The sequence below is a fragment of the Oncorhynchus gorbuscha genome, linkage group LG04, assembly GCF_021184085.1.
Source record: "Oncorhynchus gorbuscha isolate QuinsamMale2020 ecotype Even-year linkage group LG04, OgorEven_v1.0, whole genome shotgun sequence".
Taxonomy (NCBI): domain Eukaryota; kingdom Metazoa; phylum Chordata; class Actinopteri; order Salmoniformes; family Salmonidae; genus Oncorhynchus; species Oncorhynchus gorbuscha.
This window is the reverse complement of record NC_060176.1, coordinates 26,147,854-26,172,436: the sequence shown is the minus strand read 5'-3', so window position 1 is coordinate 26,172,436 and position 24,583 is coordinate 26,147,854. Positions and strand designations below refer to the sequence as shown.

The 24,583-nt window shown below is 43.5% G+C and overlaps 1 protein-coding gene across 5 annotated transcripts in view; it reads right to left on the bottom strand.

Annotated features, from left to right (window-relative positions):
• Positions 1–22,675, bottom strand: part of LOC124033897 (two pore channel protein 2-like) — a 51,870-nt gene extending 29,195 nt beyond the window's left edge. For 2 of the 5 annotated variants that reach the window (XM_046346302.1, XM_046346301.1), the window contains exons 1-23: positions 22,183–22,674; positions 15,473–15,528; positions 15,256–15,332; positions 14,757–14,934; positions 14,495–14,611; positions 14,262–14,368; positions 11,522–11,594; positions 11,125–11,224; positions 10,949–11,014; positions 10,779–10,843; positions 10,562–10,671; positions 10,395–10,476; positions 10,188–10,274; positions 9,901–10,020; positions 9,592–9,780; positions 7,504–7,553; positions 7,080–7,179; positions 6,492–6,563; positions 6,264–6,337; positions 6,030–6,123; positions 5,519–5,601; positions 5,014–5,095; positions 4,805–4,896 (exon numbers count right to left, since the gene is read on the bottom strand). In XM_046346302.1, the coding sequence (XP_046202258.1) occupies positions 4,805–4,896; positions 5,014–5,095; positions 5,519–5,601; positions 6,030–6,123; positions 6,264–6,337; positions 6,492–6,563; positions 7,080–7,179; positions 7,504–7,553; positions 9,592–9,780; positions 9,901–10,020; positions 10,188–10,274; positions 10,395–10,476; positions 10,562–10,671; positions 10,779–10,843; positions 10,949–11,014; positions 11,125–11,224; positions 11,522–11,594; positions 14,262–14,368; positions 14,495–14,611; positions 14,757–14,934; positions 15,256–15,332; positions 15,473–15,528; positions 22,183–22,312 (2,204 nt within the window). In that variant the 5' untranslated portion in view covers positions 22,313–22,674. Of the gene's footprint in view, positions 1–3,358; positions 3,860–4,804; positions 4,897–5,013; positions 5,096–5,518; positions 5,602–6,029; positions 6,124–6,263; positions 6,338–6,491; positions 6,564–6,876; positions 7,180–7,503; positions 7,554–9,591; positions 9,781–9,900; positions 10,021–10,187; positions 10,275–10,394; positions 10,477–10,561; positions 10,672–10,778; positions 10,844–10,948; positions 11,015–11,124; positions 11,225–11,521; positions 11,595–14,261; positions 14,369–14,494; positions 14,612–14,756; positions 14,935–15,255; positions 15,333–15,472; positions 15,529–15,666; positions 15,735–22,182 lie in introns of those variants that run through there. The other 3 variants (XM_046346300.1, XM_046346303.1, XR_006838473.1) reach the window with 3 other exon arrangements.
• Between the last annotated feature and the right edge of the window lie 1,908 nt (positions 22,676–24,583).

The following is a 24,583-nucleotide window of genomic DNA, read 5'->3' as shown; positions in this document are numbered from 1 at the left end:
AGCAGGTTCACACTGAGCACATGTGACAGACGTGTCAGAGTCTGGAGACGCCGTGGAGAACGTTCTGCTGCCTGCAACATCCTCCAGCATGACCGGTTTGGCGGTGGGTCAGTCATGGTGTGGGGTGGCATTTCTTTGGGGGGCCGCACAGCCCTCCATGTGCTCGCCAGAGGTAGCCTGACTACCATTAGGTACCGAGATGAGATCCTCAGACCCCTTGTGAGACTATATGCTGGTGCGGTTGGCCCTGGGTTCCTCCTAATGCAAGACAATGCTAGACCTCATGTGGCTGGAGTGTGTCAGCAGTTCCTGCAAGAGGAAGGCATTGATGCTATGGACTGGCCCGCCCGTTCCCCAGACCTGAATCCAATTGAGCACATCTGGGACATCATGTCTCGCTCCATCTCCAGACTGTCCAGGCATTGGCGCATGCTTTAGTCCAGGTCTGGGAGGAGATCCCTCAGGAGACCATCCGCCACCTCATCAGGAGCATGCCCAGGCGTTGTAGGGAGGTCATACAGGCACGTGGAGGCCACACACACTACTGAGCATCATTTCGACTTATTTTAAAGACATTACATCAAAGTTGGATCAGCCTGTAGTGTGGTTTCCCACTTTAATTTTGAGTGTGACTCCAAATCCAGACCTCCATGGGTTGATACATTTGATTTCCATTGATTTTGTGTGATTTTGTTGTCAGCACATTCAACTATGTAAAGAAAAAAGTATTTAATAAGAATATTTCATTCATTCAGGTCTAGGATGTGTTATTTTAGTGTTCCCTTTATTTTTTGAGTAGTGTATAAATGTATATATAATTTTTTTGGGGGGGGTGTTCATTTAATAAAGTACGATGAACACTTTCCACGCTGAGCTTTGGTCTTGTTCAATTGACGACGGACGTAACACCCAGCCAACCTCAGTGACCGAACAAACAACAGGGCCAACAATCTATGGTCTGGTAAAGAAACTCACTGCAGTGATATAGTAGGTTCCTAGGGGATGTAATGACTAGTAATGCCTGCATACATCCATCTGCCCAGCCTGCATTCCTTTACCACAGTGGTCCCCAAACTGTGGCCCCAGAGCTAGCCTGTGAAGGGCTTGATTTTGTTGGATTTAAGGAACTCAATCCGGCTTTCAACTTACCCCTGAACGTTGCAGTAATAGTAGAATGCACAGGGTGCAATTTCGAAATTGGGTAGTGCATCATCAGTTCCTCTTGTCATGTTAGACATTGCAGACGCTAAAGATGTATTTATAGTCAGAAATGTACAGATAAATTAGCCCATGTCAGCTAACATTCTTTAGCTAGGTTCTTTTTAGCCCATTGATTTTTTTGTCAATGTTTGAGTCACTTAAATATCACAAACACATAAGATATAGGGGAATGTGGAGAATTCCAGGAAATGTACTTTAATGCTCTCTGCACCACACCATGACAAAATGTGGGAAATTGCTGTAAATTAGCATTAAACCTGCAACATTTCCTCTCCGCCAACAAGAGGAGTGTGAACAGTTTGTGTCATGAACAGTGCTTGTGCCAATATAAAGTGGGTAGGGGATGTTCCCCAATGCTGGAAAGGGGGCCTGAGTAAGAGTTTGGGAACCTCTGCTCTACCACACATCACCTAGGCCTATCCCTCCTGCTAGTGTTGGCATTCCAGGCAGCCAGGCTATGTTGACCTAATCTGTCCTCATCAAGCTGGGTAAACAGGAGTGTGTGGTGTTCATTAGTCTGCCGGACTCATTAACCACCTGCTTCTAATTATCTCTAATCATGCCTCGTCTTGGATGTCTCTGCCGTCACTGCAGTGGTGGGCTCTAGACAGAACATGGCTGACATGTTGGCAAAATTGATGGAAGCTTCAACCTTCTAGAACAAGGATGGGCAACTTCGATGGTGACAACTCGTGACAGCGAAGATAAACATGTGAAGTTTTAAAGTTAATTTCCTGCCATTCTGCACATCTTGCTGTGGGGCGTAGAGAAAATGTTTTCGTTTTAGAACTAATTTCATGCAATTCTACAAAATTTGCCATTGAGAATAATTATTTTGATTACACATTTTGCCATCGGGTGGAGGAAAATGTTTGCTGTTTTTATATCGATAACTGATGATCAACGGGCCCCTGTTTGGTAATTTGACGTTGCTTACTACAAGTTTAGATAGTCTTTCGGCCGGCTAACTTACCAATAAGAAAAAACATGTCATGGGCGAATTGTGTGACTTCTGATGCACAACCAAATATCTAAATTGTGTATTGTATTACCCTAACTCTCAACAGTAAGTTGAGACCCTGAGTTTCCCCCGAAAATAATTCAAATTGGTCCGCGTGCCTTCAAAAATGGGGTCCGCCAGTTACCCATCCCTGTTGTAGGATCTAGAAATCACTACTCTGAAAAGACTCAAAGAGAAGCGTCCAGATAGCCCATCACAGGCTAGCTAGCCGACATCATATCTCAATGGTCTGTCATGTTGTCATGAAATGGGCTTTTAACCAGACCTTCTTATGTGGTTGTGGACAGGGTTTGTGGTAAGGTCTTTGCACGAGCCCAAACTCACCAAGAGGAAAAGCAAACAAATAGTGGGAAGAGAGGAGGAGGTCAGAGCTTTGATGTCAGGTCCTCTGGAGGTTGGCTTGTTTGCCCTACTCTGTTTCCAGTAAACATGATGCTTGAGTGTGTGGGGTGTGGAGTGTCAACACCAGTGTGTGTGTGTGTGTGTGTGTACTCTATTAGCATAGAACCACAGAACAAACCCAGGGGGAAATGCCTAGAACGGTGCCATGCCTTGATCACCGTAATTATCTTCCTGATTGCATTTTATTATGACGTTGGAAAACATGCCATTTTTATTCTTCTCAAAAACACATGTTTCTCCCGCTGCCCTTCGGGCAGAATAACAGTTCTCCATTCCATTCTATACCATGCCATTCCGCAGTGTGAGCAGGATTCCTCAGTCAAGACTTGCATGCCCCGGGGGAGAGCTAATAACCCTTATCTGAAATGACCATCACCAGGATGCATCAGCAGGAAATCTTCATTCACGCTTATCACTAACTAGCCTGACCTGATGAGTGAGGAGGAGGGAGATATCAGTTGGTGGTTATGGCCGGAAGACCCGAGGGTCTCAGAAAACACACAACACCTTCAAACTGATTACAACAGTCAGGAAATTATGGAACTTCAAGATGATGAATTGTTGCTATAGCTATTCGGGAGAGAATTGACCCAATGCAACAACGACAAAAACACAAGGGCAGGCCTTGCCTAAAAATGAGTTTCACACATTTGAGAATCTTTTCCAGCCATGCTAAACACATATTTCATCATTTATATATAACAGTCACTGAGATAAAAACGCGTATTTCTTTATTTAGCTAAAGGCAAAATCCTATTTACATTGCAAGGCAGGTATAAGCAAAAGAAACCGCTTTCATGACAAATAAACGGATAAAAACGAGTCCTTTCCCCCTTTTTACTCCCTTAAATAATTCAATCATTCCATGAAGAACAGTGGTGTATTTTGTTTTGTTTGAAGGCATACAGTGATTGCCATCAAACAAAAGTAATAAATGGGAGCTCCTGAGTGGCGCAGTTGTCCAGTGGTTTGAGTGCAAAAACATACAAAATGTGACAACATAGGACGAATCAGAATTGAGAATTGAGCCCTAACAATATAGTCGCTCGTGGTTTGAGTCCCTGCCGTTCACACAGACATACGTGATAGCCAGTAAAGGCCCTGTTTATTTTGGATTGGCCTGGTCGGACATAGGGTCATCAGCTGAGGTGCAGGTGAGGGTGCTGGTGGAGTTGGGTGACCAGTTCCTCCTCTGTAGGCTCCTGAATTTGTTCTCTGGAAGGTACAGTAGAGTTTTAAAAGACAGGACACCAAACAGTGTCAAGAGACAAACAGCGAGTTGAAGCGAAGCACGCTCATGCAGGCGGCTGCCGTAGTCCACAACGTGCATTTAGGGATGGGCATTAAGGGTTGCTCTTCTGACTTGTCCCTGCTAAACATATCAACAGCACTTTCGGGCAAATAGTTCAGCGCCATGTGTTTAGTTGATCGAGCGGGTGAAAAGGGTGGGCGGATGTTTTTGCGACCAATTATATTAGTGATGGGGTACAAATTGATACAGTTACATGTCGCAATATTATTTTTGACGATTTTTACCAAATAAAGTGCTCGTCGGCTGTACCTGCACCTGGACACCTAAGCTGTGCCTGCGCCTATCCTATAAACAGTGAGCCAAGATGTTTCCAGCGCTTTTATATCCTTGACTGATCATGGCTCTCTCTCTCGTCACTCTGCAGCAGACATGGCGAACAATATGTTTGGAACATCGAATCGCAACAAAATCGCGAGAATTGCAATACATATCGAATCGGGCACCTAAGTATTATGATAATATCGTTAGGTCCCTGGTAATTCCCAGCCCTAAATGATATAATGCATTATCTGCAAGCAAGGTCCTGAAGAAATACATGCCATTTTCCAGTTTGTTATCAGAAAGCTCACCCGACACAATTGCCCAGACAAAAGCATTTCTGAATATTTGTTGGGGGAAAAGTGATTCAGCAATGAAACGCGAGGAGCCAACGAGCACGATTTAAGGCAGTTCACAGAGAACTGACAGAACCGCTGACAGTGAGGGTATCCCAGTTCGTGACTGACCTCTAGGCCTAAAACCCAAACACCAGAAAGTAGGAATATGCAACCACTCAGACAACAAACAGGAGCAAAAAAGCCAGAGCCAGAGCAGAGTTAAAAAGCAGCTGCAGAGTTACAGCAACCTACCTGAACATGAGCTGGACGGACGTCTCATAACCTATTCGCTCAACATCCGCCACTGAACACATGACACTCCGGTCCCACTTATAGATGAAGTTCTGTTACATAAAACAGAGGTATCGTGGCGTTTACATGTGTTTCCCCCCCCCCTCCAGAAACATCTTGCACTTAAAACACAGTAAGTACACATCAGGCCAGCATAAGTTCATACATACCTCCAAGATGAGAGCCACAAACAAGTTGACCCACATGACAGAGGAGGTAAGCCACCAGGAGACAAAGTAGACCTTGGACCACCTGGGAGGAGAGAAGAAACCTGATCAACTGTTTACATGGACACATCACCATTACCCATAATCACTGTTTTACAAACGGAGCCCCATGCACAATTAACTTGTCTTCGTCCTCTTTAAGCAGGACAAATAATGACTATGCCCCCCACTCCTACATGCATTTTCACCGTTACTAGCCTTGTCCTGAGTTGGGTACAAAAGCTTGTTTAACCAACCAAACAGTTGCAATTTTTTAGGGAACAACTGAAATGAGATAAATATTATGAAGCGGGAGCTCATTAAAGTAAGGCACGGCCCCAGAAAATGAAAAGGACTCATGTGCTTCAGCGTCAACTGCTGCCCTCTAGTGGAAGGGGAAACAAAGTGAAGCATCTGACAGTTGGATCATAAGACTCATAAGACTCGGTGTGTATTACAGTTGGCTTACTCTGTGGTGTATCTGGTGTAGGCATCCATGAAAACTTGCCAGTTATTCACCACCATGACGTTGTAAAGGAGGACGAGGGACGACTGAGCAAAACAGAGGGAGAGAGGAGAACGAAAACAGAGGTTTGTGTCCACTCTCTCTCAACATTTCGACCCAATTTAAAGACTAATTGGATTGACCGGGACTGAAATGTCAACATACCCACCAAGGTATTTTATAGGCATCTTTTAAAAGTTACTTCAGTGCATTATCCCTTTGAAAAGTTACCCCCACAACATCAGCCTTCCCAGTACAGATGAGTCACAGATAGAATGCCAACCATGTGTTTTACTGTTTCATTCCCTCCAAAGCCCATTCTCATTAAACCAGTCTCTTATGACAGTAGACAGGGCTATGCAGAGAATGATATCGTTAAAGTCAGAATGTTCGCCTTGAGCTAAGCCTCTGTGTTCTCTGCCTATGATTTGGCTTCAGGGACTGGCAGAGTGAGAGACGAGAGAAGGGTACCCACAGCAAAGTCGTCAAAGTTGTTTGGCCAGTAGCCCAGCTGCTCGTAGGAACCACACTCCACGGTGACGTTCTTCATACTGGAATTGGACATCACACTGTAGAGGAATAGATACAAATCAACTTCAATTACCTCACAGAGTAAACACATTAAAACAGCCACATTAGCTACTGTATCAGGCCATTGCTACCTTTGAATAGTGAACAAGCGTTCAAATACATCATTGTCAAAGTGTACCTCATCTGCCCTGGAGCTGTGATGGCTCCCTGGAACAGCCAGATGCCAAGGACAGCAAACACATAGAACACCACCTAAAGAAGAACGACGTGCAAAAACACAGATAGATGTTAGCTGTGATAGGGAATCTATGACGTCCAGCAAACAGACGCCTAGTGTATAGACATGCATTTCAAATGACTAGTTAAGAACAAAAGAGAAGAAAACAAGTGCCGTTGAGTCACTCACCACTAGTATTCCTGCAAAAGCTCGGAGGTTTTTCACCAGGTCGACCAAAGTACTCGCTATGAGGGCCATCAGCTAAAAGAGGCATTAAGGATGACTGTTTCTATAGTGTAATACCAACACGCATAACCAGAGATGATAAAGACATTGGCTGTACCTGCATGAATTTACAATAATACAAATCTATTGACATACCGGTACACCAAAATAGAGCATAAGTCCAGCAATAAACCATTTCCACATCCATATTATTATTATTATTATTATATATTATTTCCACCATTAGGTGGAGCCAAATACGTCAAATATCTAATTGAATTATCATTATATGTTTACTTAACTCGGCAAATCAGTTAAGAACAAATTCTTATTTACAATGACGGCCTACCCCGGCCAAACCCAGTCGACGCTGGGCCAATAGTGCGCCGCCCTGTGGGACTCCCAATCACGGCCGGATGTGATACAGCGTGGATTTGAACCGGGGACTGTAATGACGCCTCTTGTACTGAGATGTAGTGCCTTTGACCGCCGCGGCACTCGGGAGGCCCAAAACGACGACACTACTTCTCCCCAGCGGCACCACTTCCTCACCTTGATATCAGGGATGATTCGAAGGAAACGGACGACGATGAGCATGTTGACCAGACGCACCATCTCCCACAGAGACATCAGGCCACGCGATGCTGGGTTCCTGGGACAACCACACCACAAAGGTTTATTCAATCTCAGTGCTACTTAGTTACTTATCGTTCATCCATCGTAGTGTTTTATTCAGTAACACTCTTCCTCTGCTATGTTTATCATGTGCATCACCATGTACCATATCTATATGTCCATGTTTCTATTCCTGTTTTCAACCATCCACATGTACCTGTGTGTGTGTGTGTGTAAACAAAGTTACTCTTTCATCACTATTGTAACTGTATATACAAATGAGCACCATCCTTCAAGACAATTTCCTTATACAGAATATATTTGTTTTAGCGAGAAATATGACCGAAGTGAAGACACCAACCATTTAGGAAACGGAAGCCTGTAGGTGGCAAAAATGGTGATCTGAAGGACCTGTAAAAGAAAAATCAAATACTTTTGAGTTCTATTACCAAGACAGAAATATGCTTAAAAGGTGCAGTATGTAGCTTTTTGGGGGGGCGACCGGACCAAATTCGCATAGAAATGTGAGTTATAGATCTGAGAAGCGGTAGATCCATTCGATGTGCACTTTTGCTATGCTCCCCGTTAAGTTACGTTTTAGCAAGCGTCTTTTCTCTTTCTGTTTTGTACACCAGCTTCCAACAGCTGAAAATATAAGATACAGTGCCTTGCGAAAGTATTCGGCCCCCTTTGCGTCCTTATGCCACATTCCAGGCTTCAAACATAAAGATATAAAACTGTATTTTTTTGTGAAGAATCAACAACAAGTGGGACACAATCATGAAGTGGAATGACATTTATTGGATATTTCAAACTTTTTTAACAAATCAAAAACTGAAAAATTGGGTGTGCAAAATTATTCAGCTCCTTTACTTTCAGTGCAGCAAACTCTCTCCAGAAGTTCAGTGAGGATCTCTGAATGATCCAATGTTGACCTAAATGACTAATGATGATAAATACAATCCACCTGTGTGTAATCAAGTCTCCGTATAAATGCACCTGCACTGTGATAGTCTCAGAGGTCCGTTAAAAGCGCAGAGAGCATCATGAAGAACAAGGAACACACCAGGCAGGTCCGAGATACTGTTGTGAAGAAGTTTAAAGCCGGATTTGGATACAAAAAGATTTCCCAAGCTTTAAACATCCCAAGGAGCACTATGCAATCGATAACATTGAAATGGAAGGAGTATCAGACCATGCAATTCTACCAAGACCTGGCCATCCCTCTAAACTTTCAGCTCGTACAAGGAGAAGACTGATCAGAGATGCAGCCAAGAGGCCCATGATCACTCTGGATGAACTGCAGAGATCTACAGCTGAGGTGGGACACTCTGTCCATAGGACAACAATCAGTCGTATATTGCACAAATCTGGCCTTTATGGAAGAGTGGCAAGAAGAAAGCCATTTTTTAAAGATATCCATAAAAAGTGTCGTTTAAAGTTTGCCACAAGCCACCTGGGAGACACACCAAACATGTGGAAGAAGGTGCTCTGGTCAGATGAAACCAAAATTGAACTTTTTGGCAACAATGCAAAACGTTATGTTTGGCGTAAAAGCAACTCAGCTCATCACCCTGAACACACCATCCCCACTGTCAAACATGGTGGTGGCAGCATCATGGTTTGGGCCTGCTTTTCTTCAGCAGGGACAGAGAAGAGGGTTAAAATTGATGGGAAGATGGATGGAGCCAAATACAGGACCATTCTGGAAGAAAACCTGATGGAGTCTGCAAAAGACCTGAGACTGGGACGGAGATTTGTCTTCCAACAAGACAATGATCCAAAACATAAAGCAAAATCTACAATGGAATGGTTCAAAAATAAACATATCCAGGTGTTAGAATGGCCAAGTCAAAGTCCAGACCTGAATCCAATCGAGAATCTGTGGAAAGAACTGAAAACTGCTGTTCACAAATGCTCTCCATCCAACCTCACTGAGCTCGAGCTGTTTTGCAAGGAGGAATGGGGAAAAAAAATTGGTCTCTCGATGTGCAAAACTGATAGAGACATACCCCAAGCGACTTACAGCTGTAATCGCAGCAAAAGGTGGCGCTACAAAGTATTAACTTAAGGGGGCTGAATAATTTTGCACACCCAATTTTTCAGTTTTTGATTTGTTAAAAAAAGTTTGAAATATCCAATAAATATCGTTCCACTTCATGATTGTGTCCCACTTGTTGTTGATTCTTCACAAAAATACAGTTTTATATCTTTATGTTTGAAGCCTGAAATGTGGCAAAAGGTCGCAAAGTTCAAGGGAGCTGAATACTTTCGCAAGGCACTGTATTTGGTTCATGAAAATACACTTCAGAGCAGTTTAGATTGCGCAATGATTCTCTACACACTATACATTGTTAAACTGAAATTAGGAGAAGCATCGAAATGGGCGAGTGATTTCTACATACTGCACCTTTTTAATATGTTTCCTTTCATTTACAGAATACCTTACCAGAAGGCAAACTGTGAGAAGTCCATCAAATATATTGTTTCTGTATGACAAGTAGCCTCTCCACCCAAAGGCTAATATCTTTAGACTCATCTCCATCAGGTAGTATAGAATAAAGAAGCAGTTAATAACTTCCATGTAGTAGTCATTCCGCTCTGCAATGGACTTCTCAGAGTCAAGCACCAGTATGGTCTGCAACACACACAGAGAGAGAGAAACAGAGAGACCAAACAAGTTGAGCCTCGGTCTAATATGATGGACACGCAAAATACAGGCTCGACATCCTGTCTGTTCCGAAGGTCCTGGACTTACACAGATGCACATGACATTGACCAGGGCCACGGCGTTGCCCACTACCGTAACATAGTAATGGCTGAAAAGCAACTGAAGCCGCTGGAGGAGTGAGGAGTTGTACTCTGGCTTCGGAGGGTGCTGCAGGAGAAAGACAATGAAGACTCGTCAAATCACACAGGAGCAATCTAGCTATCATTTAGACAAGTAAAATAAGCCGGTTTAGAACCGACTTTGACGTTAAATCCATTCCAGTAACATTGATCCAGTGGAGAAGCGCAGAGCAGTTAATGAGATGTGGCAACCACCTCTTTGATGCGGTCCTTGTCCAGTTCGTCAAAAAGCCTCCGGAAGGCCTCCCACTGGATAAAGCCATCAGACAACTGCTGCACTCTCTACACAGAGAGAGAGCGAAAGAGAGAGAGAGAGAGAGAGAGAGAGGCACATTCAAAGGGAGCTATATTCAAATGTTTATCCAACACGTTCTAAAGATTTGCACCGTAGTCTTTTCTCACCTTGATGATGGCTTGTCTGTAGTAGGACTTCATTTGTACCCTCGCCATGACCTGCAAAGAGGCATCCACCCGCACACGCTCTCTGGGGGGAACAAGATGTAAGGCCATTCAGTGTGTGTGTGTCTTTGTGTGTGTAGGGCTACGGGTAAGAGAATGAGCAGTCTTACACATGCTCCTCTGAGTGTGTAGCGTCCTGACCCCGCCCCTGGCAGGACATGACCTCAAAGGCAGCTCTGACGCCCAGTCTCCTCCTTAAGATGGACGCCTGGACAGACATCTGCCACAAGAGAACAGCTTCATCATGATTATCTATGGGGTTTACACTGTACCTTAAAATGGTCTGATATTTAAATCACATCAATCCAAAGGCAGTCTTAAACTCACCAGCAGGTATCCCCTGAACTGGTTGTAAACGATGGCAGTTAGCAAGTTCATCAAGAAGTAGGTTCCTGGGAGCAAGTAAATAAGACAAATGATCAACCTATTGTGTTACCACTTAATCCGTTTCATATTTTCCGTGTGTCTTAACAGTTCATTTGGTGGCTAGTTCTTACCGAAACCACTGAAGAGAATGAAGAAGATGGAGTATCCTCGGTTTAAGGAATAGGCCGGAATCATCACTGTTAAAAAAAACAACAACATGAAAACAGGTTTAGGTGGAGAAGACATCTGTAAATTATTCAGCAGGAAATATATGTTTAATTCACTATGACCTACACGGTGGACTTACCATCGGGGTTATTGGCTGTAGTGAGGAGCACCAAGAGAGAGAAGAGAGACGTCGGCAAGTCTCTGAAGTAGGCCTCCCACTCCCCATTTTGCTTAGGATTCTAGGGACAAAAGAGGTAATACGGAGATATTTAAGTCCCTTATAACAACAATGCTAAATGGACATTCATCGTGCGTTATACTGGTCTTAATGGTCACGTGAGGGCGAGTTACTGTACAGGTCTTTATTTAGACAAGTGTAATATGACACATCTACCACTGGTTGGTGTTAAAAGCTCTGTTAAAGCTCTGTACCACCGGGGTGAATAAAACAGTCGTGCGGTAAGGTAAAAAAGGGCACATTCTGGCTTGAGAACTGGGCGTCAACAGAACAGCCAGCAGGGTGGAACAGGGTGTACCTCTCCTTTAGCAAAGAGCAGCATGCCAATCATGGTGAAGAGGCAGAGGTGGAGGGCCAGGAGCAGGATAACACTGGGAGGTAAGAGAGAGAGGAGTGGTGCATTAGACACCTCTGCAATGACAGTCAGGCCTATATACAGTGGGGAGAACAAGTATTTGATACACTGCCGATTTTGCAGGTTTTCCTACTTACAAAGCACGTAGAGGTCGGTAATTTTTCTCATAGATACACTTCAACTGTGAGAGATGGAATCTAAAACAAAATTCCAGAAAACCACATTGTATGATTTTTAAGTAATTAATTTGCATTTTATTGCATGACATAAGTATTTGATACATCAGAAAAGCAGAACTTAATATTTGGTACAGAAACCTTTGTTTTCAATTACAGAGATCATACGTTTCCTGTAGTTCTTGACCAGGTTTGCACAAACTGCAGCAGGGATTTTGGCCCACTCCTCCATACAGACCTTCTCCAGATCCTTACATTTACATTACATTTAAGTCATTTAGCAGACGCTCTTATCCAGAGTGACTTACAAATTGGTGCATTCACCTTATGACATCCAGTGGAACAGTCACTTTACAATAGTGCATCTAAATCTTAAAGGGGGGGAATACTTATCCTATCCTAGGTATTCCTTAAAGAGGTGGGGTTTCAGGTGTCTCCGGAAGGTGGTGATTGACTCCGCTGTCCTGGCGTCGTGAGGGAGTTTGTTCCACCATTGGGGGGCCAGAGCAGCGAACAGTTTTGACTGGGCTGAGCGGGAGCTGTACTTCCTCAGTGGTAGGGAGGCGAGCAGGCCAGAGGTGGATGAACGCAGTGCCCTTGTTTGGGTGTAGGGCCTGATCAGAGCCTGGAGGTACTGAGGTGCCGTTCCCCTCACAGCTCCGTAGGCAAGCACCATGGTCTTGTAGCGGATGCGAGCTTCAACTGGAAGCCAGTGGAGAGAACGGAGGAGCGGGGTGACGTGAGAGAACTTGGGAAGGTTGAACACCAGACGGGCTGCGGCGTTCTGGATGAGTTGAAGGGGTTTAATGGCACAGGCAGGGAGCCCAGCCAACAGCGAGTTGCAGTAATCCAGACGGGAGATGACAATTGCCTGGATTAGGACCTGCGCAGCTTCCTGTGTGAGGCAGGGTCGTACCCTGCGGATGTTGTAGAGCATGAACCTGCAGGAACGGGCCACCGCCTTGATGTTGGTTGAGAACGACAGGGTGTTGTCCAGGATCACACCAAGGTTCTTAGCGCTCTGGGAGGAGGACACAATGGAGTTGTCAACCGTGATGGCGAGATCATGGAACGGGCAGTCCTTCCCCAGGAGGAAGAGCAGCTCCGTCTTGCCGAGGTTCAGCTTGAGGTGGTGATCCGTCATCCACACTGATATGTCTGCCAGACATGCAGAGATGCGATTCGCCCACCTGGTCATCAGAAGGGGGAATACGGACTTTCAGCTCCCTCCAAAGATTTTCTATTGGGTTCAGGTCTGGAGACTGGCTAGGCCACTCCAGGACCTTGAGATGCTTCTTACGGAGCCACCCCTTAGTTGCCCTGGCTATGTGTTTCAGGTCGTTGTCATGCTGGAAGACCCAGCCACGACCCATCTTCAATGCTCTTACTGAGGAGGTTGTTGGCCAAGATCTCGCGATACATGGCCCCATCCATGCTCCCCTCAATACGGTGCAGTCGTCCTGTTCCCTTTTCAGAAAAGCATCCCCAAAGAATGATGTTCCACCTCCATGCGTCACGGTTGGGATGGTGTTCTTGGGGTTGTACTCATCCTTCTTCTTCCTCCAAACACGGCGAGTGGAGTTTAGACCGAAAAGCTCTATTTTTGTTTCATCAGACCACATGACCTTCTCCCATTCCTCCTCTGGATCATCCAGATGGTCATTGGCAAATTTCAGACGGACCTGGACATGCGCTGGCTTGAGCATGGGTGACCATGCGTGCACTGCAGGATTTTAATCCATGACGGCGTAGTGTGTTACTAATGGTTTTCTTTGAGACTATGGTCTCAGCTCTCTTCAGGTCATTGACCAGGTCTTGACGTGTAGTTCGATGGTAAGTCCACTTCAAGCTGCTTGCCTATTGTCCTGTAGCCCATCCCAACCTTGTGCAGGTCTACAATTTTATCCCTGATGTCCTTACACAGCTCTCTGGTCTTGGCCATTGTGGAGAGGTTGGAGTCTATTTTATTGAGTGTGTGGACATGTGTCTTTTATACAGGTAACGAGTTCAAACAGGTGCAGTTAATACAGGTAATGAGTGGAGAACAGGAGGGCTTCTTAAAGAAAAACTAACAGGTCTGTGAGAGCCGGACTTCTTACTGGTTGGTAGGTGATCAAATACTTATGTCATGCAATAAAATGCAAATTAATTACTCAAAAATCATACAATGTGATTTTCTGGATTTTTGTTTTAGATTCCATCTCTCACAGTTGAAGTGTACCTATGATAAAAATGACAGACCTCTACATTTTTTGTAAGTCGGAAAACCTGCAAAATCGGCAGTGTATCAAATACTTGTTCTCTCCACTGTACATATACAAGTATATTAGGGTGCCATCTGTGGGTCTCACATGTACTGAAACAAGAGTGAATCGTGTATGTATATAAGCCTAAATATACCCTACGGTGCAGTTTTAGGGAACTACGTATCTGATCACAGAAGTGAGAGCATTTTGAGGTTGACGATAATTGTAAAGCTGTGAAGGGAAGGTGGCAAACACAATTACCTGGCTATCTCTGGGAGGGTCCGCTTGATGCACTTCAAGGTTTTCTTCATCAGGGAGGAGTTTTGAAGGAGGAAGAAGGGCCGAATGAGTCTCCTAACTCGCAAGTTCTGCCGTCGACAACAACAGGGAAGGAGCAACATTCCATTCGAATCTTTGCATTACAAAACCATATCTTTATGAACTGTTAAATATTACAGAGGATGTTTAAACCAACACTTTGAATATCCTCTCACCTGATCACAATACATGCTCAACGTCAACGCCCAATCAATTACAGACGCTGAGACGGCCAAGATGTAGACAATCAACCACTTGCACTTCCGAAACTCCTCCCAACCAATCAAGTAGCTCTAAGAACAATATATTCAGTTAGAGTCATATCTATTTTTATTGCAAATAAAGACACAATGGGGATTTTCATGTAGACTTATTGTTGCCCATCTACTGTGTGTCTCTTCCCCGTTGGCATTGGCAGAAACATGGTCTGATGGTTACCTTGGTAGCAAAGTCAATGGCAAAGATGATGAGGCAGACCATCTCTATGCCCTCTGTCAGGCCACAGGGGGGCTCCCAGGGGGGAGGTCTGAAGCGAGGGTCTGATGTGTAGGAGAAGGACGAGGGCCTCTCGATGAAAGCCAGCATCAAGACGACCGCAATAGTCAGGCCCAGCCCCCTGAGCAACACAGACAGTCGCTTAACAATGACACAAAGCCCGTGGGGGGTGCAGTTCAAACATCTGACTGAGAACGAGAAGGGTGATGGTTGGCTTCACTGTCATTAAAGTGCTCTTCTCACTACACCTAACCACAGAGGAAGCTAAGACAGGACAGAGTTAAGACATAGCCATGCTGAGTGTGGTCACACACTGCAGTGAGATACAATGCAGAGGGGATATAATGACATCCTTCAGAGGATAGGACCAATATAATAATAGAAACGTGCAGAACAATCCAAAACAATATACTTTGACTCATCACGACAGTAGTAGACTTACCATTGCCATAACCTGGAGTAGTACCACCTGTACAGACGTAACGAGTTTGCATCCACTCTATGATTGATGGATCGGTACTGTAGAACCAGAAACACATTTCATTGTTTTGAAACCGCAGTTTAGGGGTAGTTCCTAATCCACACCAGTCATACAAACAATATATGTCAATCAGTTACAGCGACAGTTCATACAGAGGATATATATATATATGTTTCACCTGTATGGCGTCCTCAATAAACACGACAGCTTGCTGGAGGTAGAGATCCTCATCACCTGTGTACGAGGAGAGGGAAATGATTACGCTTGTACATTGTCAAAAGCACGTGCTGTGAAGCAATAGTTGTTCTCAAGCAAATAAAGTCATAGTCTGTATTTGGTTGAAAACAAAACATTGAAAACAAACCCGTCTACCTATCTGTCGCTTTTCTCAAGCAAATGAATAAACCCCAACCAAAACAAAACGTGCATCTCGCGATCACCTTTTATCAGTGGCCACTGATTCGACAACAAAAACCAGCGCAGTCAGTTCCAGAGGTCAAAGTCTGAGCCCATATCCTAATCCTACAGTAGGCCTGTGTGCATGTGTATGCAGTAAACTTCAACACTAGCATGTCTGAATTCATCTTAGTCGTTCAAATATTCCAATTGAATTAGACCCGAGCCTGGACGAATAGTGTGCTCCAAACATCCCTCGCCAGGTCAGATTAAATTAGCTACTGATTCCAGGCATTTTTCCACAGAGCTCATTACACATCTAAATGTCAACTGAACCTTCTTACATTTACTGGACTGTCACTTCAATTCAATTATCATTTTCAGTTTAAATCCAATTCATGAAGCTATTCTGATCTGTGTTAAGAAGCCATATTGTCTCCTGGATTTGTCTTTGTCTCCATTTGTCCCCCTTCAAATGAGTGAATTGGGTCTATTTCAGCCACACCCATTGCTGACAGGTGAATAAAATTGAGCACACCACCATGCAATCTCCATAGACAAACATTTGTAGTAGAATGGCCCGTACTGAAGAGCTCAGTGACTTTCAACGTGGCACCGTCATAGGATGACAACTTTCGAACAAGTCAGTTCGTCAAATTTCTGCCCTGCTAGAGCTTCCCTGGTCAGTGCTGTTATTATGCAGTGAAAACGTCTAGGAGCAACAGCGGCTCAGCCGCAAAGTGGTAGTCCACACAAGCACACAGAATGGGACCGCTGAGTGCTGAAGCGCGTAGCCCGTAAAAATTGTCTTTCCTCGGTTGCATCACTCAGTACCGAGTTCCAATCTGCCTTTGAAAGCAACGTCAGCACAAGAACTGTTGGTCCGGAGCTTCATGAAATGGAATTCCACAGCCGAACAGCCGCACACAAGCCTGAGTTCACCATGCACAATGCCAAATTTGGGTGGAGTGGTGTAAAGCATTTTTATTTACAACGACGGCCTACCCCGGCCAAACAACGCTGGGCCACTACAACCACATCATATGTCATCACTCATCGTGGCTGTCTCTGACAGGGCAGAGAAAACTTCCTGTCAATGATTTATACTGTCACCAAGCATCATAAAGATTTTTTATAAACACATTGTGGACCACTCAAATAGAGTTCTGAGACATTAAAAACAATTGGTAACACTTTACTTGATGCATAGGGTCATAACACCTTATTACAAGGTCATAACCATGTCATAACATGTTATAACAGTTGGCGTAACATATCATAATAACCTGTCATAACATTTTCACAACACTGTCATGACACATATTTATGTGTTGTGACATACTATGCAATCTTTTATGACTGGTTATGACACCTACATTAGAGTGCCAAAACCCACAAAACCTACCACACAAGGCAAAACATTCCATTCCAGTATAGCCTACTTGTAAATAGTATGTTATATAACATTTTCTGAAATTGGCCATTTTATTACCATGGTAATTGCACATACATTGATGTCAAACATGTGCCTACCCCAATGCTCTGTTGCTGATGACTGGGATGAGTGCAGGAGCAGAACAGCATTTGTGACTTATGACTGATATATGGTGATGTACATGCTAGGCCTCCAGACAGTAGTACGCTCTTTAAAAAGTGTGTTTGTTTTTTAAATGTACTTTGTCTGGAGCCCATGTGTGACATGTAATTCATAATATTTTACTTTAATAGGCATACTTGACATAAATTCTATAGATCATTAAATTATATATATATATATATATGCATACCGTATATGTGGGGTCTGAAATTATTGACACCCTTGATAAAATTGGCAAAAATGACTGTTTAAAATAAATCATTTAAATACTGAGCTATATTGTATGCTCAACAAATAGGGAAATTATATTATTTTATACTAATACAATTGTTCAGAGAGAAAAAAAAATATGTTTAACAAGTAATACTTTTTTTCTCTCAAAAAGGTAGGGGTCAAACTTATTGACACCCCCCGTTTTCAATACCTTTCAATACCTCACCTTGTGGGGATAACAGCTGTGTCGATGCCTATAACCTTACAATGCATGGGGGAATATTGAGATAGTCGTTTTGCACAACACCATCTTAGAGATTTGCAAACACTATAATAATAATAATAATATATGCCATTTAGCAGACGCTTTTATCCAAAGCGACTTACAGTCATGTGTGCATACATTCTACGTATGGGTGGTCCCGGGGATCGAACCCACTACCCTGGCGTTACAAGCGCCATGCTCTACCAACTGAGCTACAGAAGCGGCGGGTAGCCTAGTGGTTCGAGCGTTGAGCCAGTAACCGAAAGGGTGCTGGATCCAAACCCCGAGATGACAAGGTAAAAATCTGTCGTTCTGCTCCTGAACAAATCAAATTGTATTTGGTCACATACACATGATTAGCAAATGTTAATGGGAGTGTAGCGAAATGCTTGTGCTTCTAGTTCCGACCATGCAGTAATATCTAACCATAAACCTAACAATTTCACAACAACTACCTTAAACACACAAATGTAAAGGAATGAAAAATAATATGTACATAAAGATATATGAATGAGCGATGGCCGAATGGCATAGGCAAGATAGAGTACAGTATATACATATGAGATGAGTAATGTAGGGTATGTAAACATTATAAAGTGGAATTGTTTAAAGTGGCTAGTGATAAATCAATGTTTCTAAAGTGGCTAGAGATTGAGTCAGTATGTTGGCAGCATCCACTCAATGAACAAGGCAGTTAACCTACTGTTCCCCGGGAGGCCATCGTTGCAAATAAGAATTTGTTCATAAGGTTCAAATAAATAGCTAGGTAGCTAGTAAGCTATTGTACATGAATAGTTGAGAGCTAACATTAGCTATATGTAAATGTAAACATTGAGAAATTGTGATTTGAATGTGTTAGCTATTGGCCTTAGATTTGAGTGTATCTTTCTGTAGCGGTATTACCGCATGTTGTATACCCTACTCTGATTTCTCTTCTAGTATTTTTCAGAGAAAGGAGCTAGCTCATGCATCTGTATCCATTGTGGAGGTGAAGACTTTGAGGGAGGCTGCCATTTAACAAACTTCGAGTCTAACTTCCTGTGAGTGACCCAAAGACAGGTGATCCGGCCCCGTTTCAGCCCACTCACGTCAAAATGACAGTTGAATGACAATAACCAATAATGAATGTAATGATTGTTGTCTTGACCTGAAATACTCATCACGGCACCAGTCACAAATCTCTCTCTTCGTCTTTCTCTCACAGATTCACCACCTTCATGGAGAAGCTGGACCATTACAAAACCGCTGTCCTTGTTCAAGATGTAACGTTATTTATATTTTCAAATGTAAACTTTATTATACTAGTCAATATGAGAGGAGGTGCTGCAAAGGAGATGCAGATCATCCTGGTAATGCTACGGGGTATGCGCTAATGATACAGTCACATTACAGTCAATAATTACATGTTGGAGACAATTTTGTTAATTTGATTGACTGTAGTTGCTATATTCTGTTAATTACTGATGTCCCCTTTAAGGATGGAGCACGCTTGGTCATGGCAGTGTTGTTCTATGTTATTCTGGTACTAACTCGTTTGAGTAAATGTGAAGCTCCAATTCAAATGCTTGTATTCAGAGTCTTTCTTATTACATAAATAAGTACTAAGTGTTAAGACACTACAATGGCGACGAGGATGATTACCTGCAGTGTGCATCACGAATACAGATGGAGTTCGTAGGAAGAGAGGAAGATTTTGACCCTGTGGCACAACAGATAGCAAGCAGTGAAGACGTGGGGAGAGCTGACGAGAACGAGGCGGCAGATCAAAGACCCGTGGAGCCGGAGGTAAAGAGAATGGCTAGCGTCGGGAAAATAGATGTGTTTGATGATGCGCAAGAAAACTGGGCAACTTACATTGAACGACTGGAACAGTACTTCATTGCAAACGTGAAGAAAGACGGTTCTGTTAGAATGTGTGGGGACTTCAAGGTAACTGTGAATTCAATGTTGCATGTGGACCAATACCCCCTACCCCGTCTGGATGACATCTTTGCTGCACTAGTTGGTGGGAAACACTTCAGTAAAATTGATCTGAAACAGGCTTACCTGCAGCTACCGGTTGAAGAGAGCTCCAAACAGTACCTGACAATAAACACACACAAAGGTCGATACAGGTATAAGCACCTGGTTTTTGGCATTGCATCAGCCCCAGCCATTTGGCAACGAACTATTGACCAGATTTTGCAAGGAATCACAGGAACCCAGTGTATCCTGGATGACATGATCATAACAGGACGCACCGACAAAGAACAGAGAAAAACTACTCACAAATAGACAAAGAAGCACTGGAACTAGTGTGGGGCGTCAAGAAATTCCACGCATACCTATATGGCAAGCGTTTCACACTGGTTACAGATCACCAGCCGTTGCTTTCCATTTTCAGTCCAAAGAAAGGCATTCCAGCAATGACAGCAGCCAGGTTACAGCGATATGCCCTGTTCCTTGCCAGTCATATGTATGACGTTGAGTTTAAGCCGTCATCCCTCCACACAAATGCAGATGGATTATCCAGACTGCCGTGTACAAGAGAAAGGCAAAGGAGGGTGGATGCAGTGGACATGTTCCATACCGCTTAGCTCGAGGCCCTACCGGTCACAAGCACAGTTGTCAAAACTGTACACTTACACCATGTCAGGATGGCCAGCTACTGGCAGAAAGGAGCTGACTCCGTATTTCCAGCGGAGAAACTAAATTACAACGTCCCATGGATGTGGGGAATGAGAGTCATGATACCCCAGAAATGCCAACATCTAGTATTGCAGCAACGACATGAAGGTCATGTTGGAATTGTCAAAATGAAGCTGCTCGCAAGGAGCCACTTCTGGTGGCCAGGTCTGGATCAACAGATAGATAATATGGCGAAGAACTGTAGCGGATGTTTGGAAACCTTTCACAGGCCTGCTCCTGTCCCAGTCCACCCATGGGAATGGCAGAGCCATGGCAGAGAATTCATGTGGACTACGCTGGTCCCTTTGAAAAGCACATGTTTCTGGTTATAGTTGATGCCCATTCCAAATGGCCAGACGTGTTCTGCACTGACTCCTCCACCTCAGCTCAGACGATAGAGTGTCTCAGAACAACGTTTGCACGCTTCGGTTTGCCGCTGCAGCTGGTAAGTGACAACGCGCAAGCTTTTGTAAGTGACGAGTTTACAAGATTCATGTCAGTCAACCTCAGCTCCGTACCACCCTGCCACCAATGGGCTGGCAGAACGCTTTGTGCAAACCCTAAAGCAAGGACTCCGTGCAGGAAAACTGGCCAAGTTCCTGGCCTCCTACCGAAACACCCCACATGCCACGACAAATGAAAGCCCAGACGCACTGATGTTCGGGAGGCCTCTCCGCACACAGCTGGACATCATGAAGCCAAACAGCCGTAATGAAGTGCTGAACAAACAAGCCAAGATGCTCTCCTGTGGCCGGGAGCGCCATCTCCAAACAGGACAGGAAGTGATGGTTCGAGACTACAGAAGAAGAGGGAAATGGACAAGAGGGTCCGTACACACACAAACGGGACCCAGAACTTACCAGGTTCAAGTGAGCCCAGACATAATGTGGCGGCGTCACATTAACCAAATGCATTCCACGGAAAACAGCACAACAATCGAGAGAGAACAGGCACAGAGAGATCCCGAGAGTGACACACAGGGAACTGTAGAGGACCGTGGGGCAGTAAAGAGACCCCAGGCTGAAAGAAGGGAACGTGTTGATGAAGGTGCTGCTATAGCAGACGCTATAATGGAACAAGCACACACTGAGGATGTTCAGGAGCCTCCAGACAATCCGAGGCGCTACCCAGAACGAAGGTACCGTCCACCAGACAGACTAGACTCATAAACAAACAAACAAAAACGAACTGTTCAAGTTCAAATTAAAAGATGCAAAATAACTACAACAAGTTCTGGGAAATGTTTCACTTGTGGTTTGGTAAAAGTAACTCTGATTGTATAAGAGAAGGAATGTTATGTTCTGTTATTTACTGAAGTCCCCTTTTTAAGCACCCTTGGTCATGGCAGTGTTGTTCTATGTTATTCTGGTACTAACTCGTTTGAGTAAATGTGAAGCTCCAGTTCAATTGCTTGTATTCAGAGTCTTTCTTATTATATAAATAAGTACTAAGTGTTAAGACACTACAGTAGAATATACAACCATTTTAATTACTTCTGATGTCAATGCAACACCCGTCCAGAACAGAAGAGACTGGGTGATCAGTGGCCTGATATTATACTACGGCGAAAGGGTAGAGGACCTTATCATTGTCATATGTCACAACAGGTCTAAATATATATGTGTCATGACAGTGTTATGAGCATATCATGACAAGTGATGTCCGCTGTTATGACATTGACTGGTTATGACCGTGTTATAACATGTTGTGAAGCTATGCTTCCAATAGTGTGAACTACTGAAACGCTTACCCCCTTCGACACAGCAATAGTCTGCAGCAACCGAGGACAGACGTCTTGTCTTTCCCTTTTCAAGGTGATCATTGTTGTCAGGGTGGGAGTCGTAGTTCATGCTCCCAGTCAGCAGTGGTTCCGATTCCATTTAGCACATTTGACCTAACTAAGCGAGTGTAAACTTGATTATACAGCACCTGTAACTCGGGTAAAACAAACTCAACCTCCGCCAAGTGTAGATTGTGTAAATTGACAGTTTTAGTAAAGAGAATGAGAACTATACTGTAACTGTCATAGAGACAGAAAACATGTTATGCTGTCAAAAACGTGTCAGCTCGTTAAATCCATCATTTTCTATTTACAGACAGTTTCTCCACTTAGCTACGACCGTACGGGGAATATGTTTTTAGGAGACGAACTAAACTAGCCTACTCCTCCCTGTGTCCTCGTCCTCAAGTATCACTTTTCACCAGCGGGTGACTCACTGCGCCACTGACCTACACCGCGCGAAAATCAAAAGGTCATCCTGCCCCCCCCCCCCCCCAAAAAAATGCCTCGAGTAGGTCTAATGTAAATCAATGGTAGTCTACTTTGGCACGGTCTAGTGGTAGTGTACTTTCTATTGTGTTAGTCAGCAGCCTTTTATGCGCCAATCAAAAGTGGTACGTAAAATACGTTTCTCACTTACTCGTTTTAGCCATCAGTTTTCCACTTCCTTTGTAAAAATTACCACTTAGGCTCATGTTATACACATGATTGATGACAACAGAACAAACAAAGATAAAAACGTGTTTAATAGTAAATCTGAACATCAATATTTCAATGAACAACTGTATTGTATTTGAACCTGAGAGAAGACTGTTAAAAAAATATATATATTTTTTAAGACATTGTTACTACTTTTGACCTAGAGCATGAAGAATGACCACATAATGCACATAATGCTGAACCACTGACACAAAATACTCATTTTGAATACCTTTCATTGTTAGAGTCTACAATATCAATCAATAGTCTAGGTCTATTTTCAGAAATTGATATGCTGTACAGCAGTGGCGACCCATCATTCAAGGCAAGTTAGACCCACATTTTTAGCAATGTGCTTGCCTGTTATTTTGTCATTAATCGTGCCACATATCAGTTGGCAAACAATATACAAAATATATATTTGAGTTAATAAAGCCGCATACAAACATGGTCTATTTTTTTTCTTAAGTAATGCAGCTCCAAAATGCAGGTGTTTCAGCCTAGCTAAGTGCTTTCTGTGGTGGTGGGGCAAGCCAGCAGAAAATACGGAGCGTTGCGCCGAGATTGGCTCAGTGTTCTGTCACTCACGGGGATACTACATCACTGCCAAGTTGTCACGGCCGCCAAAAGAAGTGGACCAAAGTGCAGCGTGGTGAGTGTACATTTTCCTTTTTATTTAAAATGTCACCAACAAAACAACAAACAAAGAAACAACCGTGAAGCTTACCGGCCTATAGTGCCACTAACAAAAGTCAACTACCCACACTGAAGGAGGGAAAAAGGGCTACCTAAATATGATTCCCAATCAGAGACATCTGTCCCTGATTGAGAATCATACCCAGCCAAAACATAGAAATAAAGAAACATAGAAAACAAAACATAGAATGTCCACCCAAATCACACCCTGAAAAAAAAAAAATAGAGATAAAGGCTCTCTCAGGTCAGGGCATGACACAAGTCTAAGGGTAGACCTAAAAAATTCTAGCCCCTTGGGTACTGCAATAGAGTTACATTAGAAGTGCCCATCCAAGAAGGCTCACAGGCATTGGCCACAGATAAAATGACGTCAAATCACGTTTTATCTACAGTAGCTTTGATTGGACTGATCATGACAACATCATACTTTCAAAATCTTAGCTAGCAGTCATCATCATGAATCAAGTCGACAATCTGCTGGGAAATCCTTTTTAATCCTTGTCATATGAAGATAAATCATTAAAATAAATTATAGATAAAACATAGCGGTGTTATCGGCCATTGGACATAAACATTACACAACAAGTTGGAAATCGCAAATTCAACAATGAGTGGTCTGGAATGAATCAGTGGCTAACTGCAAGCATTTCAAAGCAGTCATTAACCTGATATTCAGTGGAGTGGCAGTGTGGTCCCAAGTCTAAGATTAAGCGTCTCTTTTCCTAGTTTAAAATGATAAATGTCAATGAAGCATGATTTGTGCCGCGCTCAAAACAACTGTTCACTCAGAACTGCAAAATCGGACTTGAGTGAGTTCAAGACAACTGGGAACCTGGGAAAACGACTGGGAAAATGTGTTTTGAACTTTCATCCAACTCGGAATTGTAAATTGGGAACTCTGGCTTTTTTTCTAGAGCTACAACCTGAAGATCACAGACGTCATCATGATTCAACCTTATTTTTTTCAAAGTTCCCA